At 36.5% G+C, this 9916-nt stretch overlaps 1 protein-coding gene across 1 annotated transcript; it reads left to right on the top strand.

Annotated features, from left to right (window-relative positions):
* Positions 1-3200: 3200 nt before the first annotated feature.
* LOC112505920 lies at positions 3201-6716 on the top strand. The gene is made up of 10 exons (XM_025109959.1): positions 3201-3263; positions 3565-3623; positions 3855-3987; positions 4067-4280; positions 4519-4623; positions 4707-4835; positions 4918-4967; positions 5073-5170; positions 5337-5621; positions 6117-6716. The coding sequence occupies exons 2-10, from the start codon at positions 3576-3578 to the stop codon at positions 6621-6623; spliced, it is 1569 nt and encodes a 522-aa protein (XP_024965727.1). The 5' UTR covers positions 3201-3263; positions 3565-3575; the 3' UTR covers positions 6624-6716.
* The last annotated feature ends 3200 nt before the right edge of the window (positions 6717-9916 follow it).

Here is a 9916-nt window from a genome sequence, read left to right as displayed (position 1 = left end):
GTTTAAGAGTTTTTAAGAGTTTAAGAGTTTTAAGAGTTTAAGAGTTTAAGAGTTTTTAAGAGTTTTAGTCAAATGCTTTATAATATAGTATAGATTGAATAATAGATAGACTATAATTCAAATAAGGTTTTATAATTATCCCTAAATATATTTATTTAAATATAAATATCAATATTTACATATAAAATCATGTGATTATCATAATTATATTTTTAACATGTATTTATAATTATTCTACAAGAATAATCATTTTAATAATCAACATAATCCACAAGGGTGGTGCCTGATTGGATTGAGCTTGACTCCAAAGGTCAAAAGTACCAGGAGGTCCTAGGTTCAAATCCAATGAGGAATAAAAATCCCCTTGTGGCCACGTAGGTTCAAATGCGGTGACTCCGGGCTATCTGCAAAGCAGGTGGTCGTCCTGGAATTAGTCGACTCGCATAGCGGGTTGGATATCCAGGTTAATCGAAAAGAAAAGAAAAATTAATTCGGGTTCCTAATAATAGAAGCGTACATATTCTTTATGTGCGACCCTTATAGGTTTACATACTCGTAGGCATTATTATTGTGTGATACGTGTCGTGGACATATAATAACTTACACATACAATAACACCATTTAACCATAAAAGTGGAAACTACAGAAAATCATCATAAAATCATGATAAATTAGTTCGTTAGTTACTATCGTTTGCAAGCAAGGGAAGGTCATTGGTTCTACCTTTTTCAGTACTTTACTCCTCCATCTTTTTCACAAAAGCTATAGAAATAGAGAATTAAAAGGTGGAAAACCGAGAATTTGTTTAAGGGGGATTCGAACCGACACCCTTTCAAACAACAAACTTTAATCCGACAATTTAGACCATCTCAATCATCACAAACTTCTGTCATAAGTTAAATTTAAAAATTACAGGGGGCGCACAACGAAATGTTACGAATTTACGATAACACTCTTTAAAAACATAGTTTTTTTCCTACTATGATGGAACCATGAAGTAATAACACGAGCCACTGTATGAGGTTCGTCCCTGCAAACAATGCTCCATCTTTCGTTCCCTCCACCAAGCTTCTTTCTTTACTAGTTACTTGAATCTTTTTAACTAATACCTCCCATAGCAACTCCATGTCATTTGGCATGACAGATGTAATCAATTTTTGTTAGTGAACTTGGATTTCTACGTGAACTTACGTACACCGATTATAGGTGAACCTTCAGAATTTTATCGTTCTTATTATATGGAAGGTAATTTAAATGAAATAAAATAGTTAGCCTCTATGAAAAAAAAATAAAGTATGAATAATATGTCTTTGATTGTAGAGTAAATAATCGCAGGGGGTTGTGGTGTATTGGTTGAGTTTCAAGGAGACGTGATGGGATATTCCATCTGTCATGGGGCTCAAATTCCAAGCGTAACAACAATTGTGCCCATTGAGTTTATCAAAGTTGATATGTTATTATCGCAATTTGCGGGATCAGTTTGGGCACGATTCCGGACACCCTTAAAGAAGATGTGAATTAAAGACAAACTCAAATCAAATTTGTTTGCTGTGCAATTAAATACATGTTTGATAACCATAAGAGCATCTCCAAATCTAATGCAAAGTTTTTATAAGAAAAAAGTGAAGTGACTTGCAGAAATTACCATTATGGAAAGTTATTATAGGTTTAGGGGTCGTTTACCAAATATTTATCCGGTAAACGTTTACCGATAAAATTTAACACTATCATTTATTTATCGGGTAAGATTTTAGTCCACCAAAACGGTATCGTATGCAACAATTTACCCGGTAAGCGCTTACCGTGGTAAGAGTCGTCGCCCTCACTTACCGGGTAAGACTCTTGGTCATTGTTTTGTTCTTACTGGATAAGATTCTTGGTACTTTACCATATTCATCCGGTAAGGTAATGTGGATTGGTGTTTACTTACTCGAGTTAGCGTTCGGTAAACGGCTCCTTAGTCTCCTTGAGTTTTTATACAAGAACTTTGGTTTTTACCATAAAGTTTGTGTGAAATTGACAATTTCCTAATTCTTTTTATATATTTTTATTGATTTTATACTTGTAAGAATCATAATTATAGACTTTTATGTATGTTTTTAGAGTAAATTAGGTTTTTTGTCCCTGTGGGTTGTTACAAATTTCGGATTTCGTCTTTGTGATTTCAAAATTGTCGTTTTATTCCCTATGGTTTGTAATTCATTTCTATTTTTGTCCTTAAGGTTAAACACTATTTTTAAGGATGAAAGACTAAAATAGAAATGAATTGTAAATCACAGGAACTGAGAAAAGCAATAAAGCTTATGAGGACGAAAACGAAAATGAATTATAAATTATGAGGATAAATATCATAATTTCAAAATTACAAGGACATAAATAGAAGTTTTGAACATACCATAAGGACTAAAAATTTAATTTTCTCATAGTTTTTAATTTGAGGAGTTGAAATTAGGTTACACACTGAAAGAAATGAAAAAGAAGGTTGAAGCTCCGTTAGAAATGCCCGTAAAACTTTTACCGTCCAAAGTTTAAACCAGTGATGAACACCCATTTCGCCACGTGTCCTTCTTCCTCCTCTTCTTTATATACGTTTTCTAATTGACTGCTTTAATGGATTTTCTTTCCCAAAACACACACACAATTCCGCTGACTGCATCAACACCTTCATCATTATGCCGACACGTGTGCTCAATTCTTGGTCTCCCTCTTTACCTTTTCTCCTCCAACAAAATCTGCTCTTCTTCACTTTTGTCAGATTTATAATATTTGAGATGAATTCAGTCTCAAGCAATCTCTGGTTCCTGATTCCTTGAAGACGTTTTTAAATTTCTGAACATATTTCAAGTTTCAAAAACCTGACAAATTTTGACTCCTGATTTCATGATTCCACCTTCTTCTTATCAAAATTTTCAGAGTTGAAGATTTCCTTGAGACCCCACATATTTTGTTTCTGTTTGATTTGGGATTTGAGGTGGGCCAATGTAACTGCCATTGGATAAAGATCAGTTTCTTGGGGACTCTATTCCAAATCGATTCTCATATGGCCGTCTCTCTCATCAATATTATATGATGATGATGATGATAATGATGATGATGATCCATATAATATATTAAACACTGGGTATCTCTTTAATGCTTTAATCATTTTGGGAAAGTTCATGCGGTTGCATTTAATTTACTCATCTATTTATCTTCTTTTAAGTATAGGGTTCTGCAGATTGAAGTTTCCTCCTCTGATTTGGGACACATTTCGACAGAATCTTGTAAGTTTGCTTCTTCAAATCTTTATGTTATTGCTTTCTTCTAATCATCTCCTCAATGGGTTTCCATAGAAATTACTTTGGATTGTGATTGGATCAAGATGATAGTGGTAAGATCTAGTGTAATGTGTTTAAATAAGGGTACCTGCGTCAAGACTTCTTGGAATTGAGTTATTTGATTTTTTATTTGGTTTGTTGTAATCAAGATCTTACAGTTCTTGATCTATGACTTGTGCCATGATATGGTGATGTATCACATAGGCATTCAACACCTGTTTATTGATGTAGTCTTTATGTTATTCAGGACTGCTTGTAATGGGAGACTTGTTTATCCATGGAGGAATTTTACACACCCAATCAATAGTGAGTAAAAATATGTGCATATCTTCAAATAACTTCACAATCATTCTTCATTTTGGAATGCAAACCACCTGACTTTATGGTTTACATTTGTCCTTTTTGTTCATTGGTATTCATTTATGGTTGTTAAAGCCCAGTATATCCCACCTGACTTTAGGGTCTGGTGCTTCAGATGTACTCAGACCTGTTTTGTCATGTCATGTTCAGTGTCTCTGATATTAGTGTCTTTATCAGGGTTACAATGATGGTACAGGAATTGTTAGTCTTTTCATGCCGCAATGTAGTTCCCTTGCGTTGTTGGACGACATTTTCTCCCGTCTTTTGGCATTGACTTCTTACATAAGCAATCGGTTCATCCAATTCTTTGGTGAGTACTTTAGACGCATTGTTTTTTGTTTTCTGGTCTTATTATGCCCCTTGAATAACCAACTTTGATGTTATCACAGAGGATCTTATCTACAGAGATCTTAGTAGATTCTCGGAAGATTTCGAGTCTGTTCCTTCCGATGGGAAATCTGTTTCAACTAGCTGTTCATCTTCTTGTTCTTCAACATCGGAGAATCTTGATACTATTCTTGTGGATCATTTGCCTGTGTATTCGAGATGTGAAATCATAGAAAGGAAGTTCTTTTACGGGGGTATCCACTTCATTCTAAAAGGGTATTTTTGCTATTCCCCATTGTGCTGGTGTGAGCCCCCAATTGGGCAAAAAATAGATTTTAGAGAACATCATATTATGTCGAAGTATTCTGATGGACTGTTTAACAGGACTTGAGTTTATAGGACCAAACAATTGTACATCCAATATAAATTACCAATCTCTATTTGTAGTAAAGATTGGTAATGGACTGTTTCATACGTCTTAGTGATTTCTTGGAGTTCTTCTGTAAACTTGCAGGTTGCAACTCACTAAATTTTTCGTAAAATCTGCTTTGGTTCTAGCTTTGGCTCCCTACCGGATCTCTTCTCAATGCGTTAAACGTGCACAGATTCGTGTGGAGAGGTAAATAATGTGGTTTCTCATTCCCACATGATCATAAAGATGCTTCAATCCTTAAATTTCCGTTTACTTCTGGAAATTGTCAGCATTATATCTCGAGTACAGATTACTTTGCATGGTTCTTCCACTGACATCGGATGGATCCAACGGGATCCTAACATGGATCCAGTACAAGACGGTTCTGCAAGATTTTTAGAACTGTTAAATGCAATAAGGTACCAACATTTGCGTATATTCCCGATTTTGCAGAGTGATAAACGACTGATTTTTTAACCATTTTTCAATTTTGTTCTCAAGGAATGGAGAACACAAGCTACCTGACTCGTACGTGTATTTACTGATTCCCGGTAAGTAATCTGTGTGTTCTTTAACTTATTTTACGAATTATTTGTTCGTTTGCTTTGAACTTAAAATTCGTTCCATTTCTGCACATTTTTGTGACATTTTATCAGGGCTGTTCAGCAACCATGGTCCCTTATACTTTGTTAGCACCAAGAGGTTCTTTTCGAAGATGGGCTTAGCTTGCCATATAGCAAAAATCCACAGTGAGGTATCATTTCTTGATTTCCAACCTAAAAATCAAGAAAGTTTTTTGTTTTGTGTTTAGTTATGATCTTGTTTCTCATCCCACCAAGATTCTTCAATTTTCAAACGAAAAAATTGTATCTAACTTTGTGACGGGGAGCTCATGATTCTGGTCTGTTTTTGTGAACAAGGCATCAGTGGAGTACAATTCGTGGGTGTTGAAGCAATATATCGAAGAGCTGTTTTGGGGGTCGGGTAAACGTGTGATGTTGCTAGGTCACAGCAAGGGAGGGGTGGATGCTGCTGCTGCATTATCGCTTTATTGGTGTGATTTGAAAGACAAAGTTGCCGGATTGGCGCTGGTGCAGAGCCCTTACGGTGGAACCCCAATTGCCTCCGATATCATGCGTGAAGGCCAGATTGCTGATAAAGAAACTAGGAGGATCATGGAGCTCTTGGTCTGCAGGATCATCAAGGTAAACTGATTTTTGGCTTCTTAGAGTCAAATCTGTTGGGTTTCAGGTTTGAAATCGATAACAATGGTTGTAAGAGGGAAAAAGAATCGTTAGCGATATTAGTCTATGAACACGGTATTACATTAAGGGTCTGTTTGGTACACGGACTCAACGGGCGAGAGTGAAGTAGGCAGATGAAGTAATTCCGAAAGGTTTGGTTTTAAGTTGATATGGAGTCGTTTAGTAATTCCGGAAGGTTTGGTGGGACGAAATAAATGCATATTGTCTCACTCGCGTCCTGTCATGTCCCAGTCTAATTCGCATCACATGTGGGACAACAAGTTTTCATATTGTCCTGTCTCATCCTTTTCCGCGTACTAAAATGCTCCCCGAGAGAACATTTTGAGCTAAAAGAAACTCAAAAGGTTAATATTAATTTTTGGTTTGGAAAGTACTATTCGTTCGACAAACTTTGCAAATCAAGAATTGGTTTACGACTTGTTCGTTTTTATGAAGGGTGATATAAGATCTCTCGAGGATCTCACATACGAGAAGAGAAAGCAGTTCCTTAGCCAACACAAGCTGCCGAAAGGAATTCCACTTGTCTCGTTTCGTTCGGAAGCAAGTATCGGACCTGGGGTGATATCAGTGATGTCCCACATAGCACAAGTTGAGCTACCCAAGCTTCCTTTCCTGGGACTCGGGTCCAACGAGTCCGAGTACGAGGCAGGCCCCATTGCGACTCGTAAAGTGCCTGTGGTGGTCCCCGTCTCTGCTGCAATGGCTGTGTCGGCCCTCCACCTGCAACTTAGGTATGGGGAGAAGAGCGATGGGTTGGTAACGTGTCGGGATGCGGAGGTCCCGGGCTCGGTTGTGGTTCGGCCGAACCAAAAGCTCGATCATGCTTGGATGGTTTATTCTTCGTGGAATAAGAATCAAACAGGGGCCGATGCTTGTGAGATGTGCGAGGCTTTGCTAACGATGCTAGTCGAGCTCGGAAAGGCCAAGAACTCCGGGAATTAGTTTCTTGGGTTCGATCATTATAAGTTTTTACGGTGTTTTTATTTATTCATATATTTTATTGAAAAACGTATACGTAAAATGTTGTATGTTTCAAAAGAAATGTAACATTTTTTTATGCGAGTGCAATCCCATTCTAATAATCCGTACAAACTACAGAAAAAAAGTCCTCCTTTTAACTTTTAAATTTAGAGTAAATTACGAATTTGGTCCCTGTGTTGAAAGTAACTCCTTTTGTTTTTACAGTTTTAAAATTATAAGATGATTATTGTGGTTTGTAAAACCGTATGCATTTAATCCCTCCCTATAACAATCGTTAAAAATATTCTGTTAAATGAGAAACATTTTCGTCACTTTATCCATTTTTTTATCTTTTATTCAATCAAAAACTGCATAAACCGAAGTTATATCAGTTTTGACCGGGTAAAAGACAAAAAACTTGTTATTTAAAGGTGGAGATTGGTTAACAAAGTTAATACTTTATTTAGTGGTTTACAAAAGAAGACACACACACACACACACGTGCGTGCGCGCGCACACACACACACACACACACACATATATATATATATATATATGTATGTTTGTGTGTGTACACGTATGTATAGAGAAAGATTCAAACGAGAACACCTTTATTTTAAGCAAGAACATTCTTTTACTGTAGTAAGTCAATGTGATACTATAGTACATCACATATGATAAACATATGATACCACATCAAAGGCGCGGACGACCTTTGGCGCGACCTAGACTGGGGCCTAAGTCACTCGCACACTACTATGATGCATCACATGTATTATCACATGTGATAAGAATGTTCTTGATATGGTACTATAATCCATCAGACATGATACTAAATTAGAGACACATGCGACCTTCGATGCGACCTAGATTGCAGGCCATGTTTTCTGAACACCATCAGGTCCCTCATGTATATTATCACATGTAATAATGGTGTTCTCGCATTTTCGTAAAAAAAACCCATAATTATTTGTTAACCAACTAACTAGTAGTAACTTTACAAACTCATCTAAGTCGTTCATATTTTTGTATCAACGATTATAGTTAAATTGGAGGACATAAACCGATGAAAAAAGAAAGAAATTAAATGGAGGCAATTCTAGAATAAATTGTGTTTTATTTTTGGAGGATAATCATCAATAATTTATCCCTAAAATCACTAAATTCCCCTCAAATCCTCCCATTACCTTTTCATACCGACCACTAAATACTTCCTTCTATACAGGATATCTGGAACAATTTCAATACATCGCTCTACATGATAATACACTTTCTTGCCTCACCCATTCGAGGACTATGGAGATATCACCAGAAGCTGAGACTGGTTTAGATCGATAAATATTCTCCTTTCTCTCTTTTATATGCCATTGTTGGTTGTTAACCTTCAAAGAATACTGTTAACCGACCCCAAAATCACCGGAAGACCACAACTGATTATTGCCTTAATCCCGCAACAGTTTCTACCTCAGATTGGGTTACAAGTTGGTGCTTCTTTCTCAAATTACCATTATCCTACACCTTCCGATTCTGATACTGAGAACTTCTTGTCAAGCGTAGAAACTTCAAGCGTGGACGATAAGTGAATCTGAGAATACAAATCTAGATTAAGGTTTTGTGGTCTCAACCATCGGATTTGTAAACAATACAACTAGCATCTGACTCAACACTTAGAAAGAAATTCTTATCATTTTTCTTTTAACATTTTTATTCGATAACAACATCATTGGATATGACTCAAAAGGATTAACATCCGAACCTTTGAAGTTTGTTAGGCTCAAAGCTTCGAATCTTATCTATAACCCAGATAAAATGTGCGATAAATTTTTTGATTTGATTAGGCTCCATCTGAATTGAAGAATACGATTGACTTACCATTCTAGTCATTCCTCCTTGATTTTTTGGAACCCACATTTTATCCTAAGTTAGATTAAGAATATGTTGCTCTTACTTCATTATTATTCTATAGCGGAAATATGATATATAGCTTATATTTCGGAATAGAAGAAAAAGTCTTCATGAAATCGAAGACTAGTTGAAGTGAGGTTAAGATCATAACCAAACAAGATTGATTTGTCATCTAGTTGAAAGAAGATCAATACAAGATAAAGTCTAATAGTAATCTGACAAATACTACTACTGACAAGCCAGATTTTGGAGTGCAAACTTGTCCAACAAGTTTGACTCACCAACTCTTTCAACACGCACCCTGGTATAGAAACATGCTCAACATATCAACTGAAGTAAGTTCTAAAACATTATTTAATTAGTGTCATACTTCCTTTACTGTTCCCTCGACAAAAGGACGAGTTAGGATAACAAGTGTTTACAACAACCACAAAAGCTAAAATAAAGAGTACAAACATGCATGGACTAGCACATCAAATGAAGACACACATTAAAGTTGAATAGTAGCATTTAATGCAATGATGGATATAAAAGAGCACCCTTGTAGGGGTGTTATTCGGGTGGTTAAATCGGTTTTTAAATTGTTTAAAACTAGCTGATAATCAAACCAAATAAGGTTCAGTTTAATCGGTTTTGGGTTATTCAGTTTTCCAGTTTTTCGGTTCGGTAACTGGTTAAACCGAATAAGAACTCATACTTTTTATTGGACACTTGCTTAAATAATTTCCTAAATTCAATGGCCTTTGCTTCTAACATATAATTGTATCATACATTTATACTGAACAATTGACTTGTATTAAATAAGAAAACATGTAAGGGGTTGTTTACTAATCTCTTACCACCTCTTACCCGTTAAGAGATGCTTACCCAGGTAAGAGGTAAAAGTGTTTACCTAACAGCAAAATCAACAATCAGATTTTCGGTCTCTGACCGTCCTCTTACTGGAGTCAGCAAAAAAAATGAATCTTACCATGGTAAGAGGTATGTATTCATAATCTACCCTCTTCATCTAAAACCCTAAATATATGCTTCTTTTTTCATACAAACAGGTGGGTCATGTCCGATTCAAGGTGGGGAAGCATCGCCATGTCCGGTTCAAGGTGTTGGAGGGCGACGGGAGGGCGGCGACGGGAGGGCGGCGACGGAAGGGAGGCGACGGGGCGGCGACAAAAGGGCGGCGACGGGGGCGGCGACGGCGGCCGGTCTGGAGGTGGGAGAGAAAATAAGGGAACTAGGGTTTGAGGTAGGGAGAAATAAGGTTTTGAGTTTTTTGAGTGGAAATACATATAAATCAATATAATTGGGCTTAAATGTATCTGGGTTGATATGGGCTTATGTTTTTTTTTAATCTTATTCAAATATAATTGGGC

This window comes from Cynara cardunculus (genome assembly GCF_001531365.2).
Source record: "Cynara cardunculus var. scolymus isolate 2C chromosome LG 2, CcrdV1, whole genome shotgun sequence".
NCBI lineage: Eukaryota > Viridiplantae > Streptophyta > Magnoliopsida > Asterales > Asteraceae > Cynara > Cynara cardunculus.
Note: the sequence above shows the minus strand (reverse complement) of the source record. Positions and strands in the feature narration are given on the sequence as shown.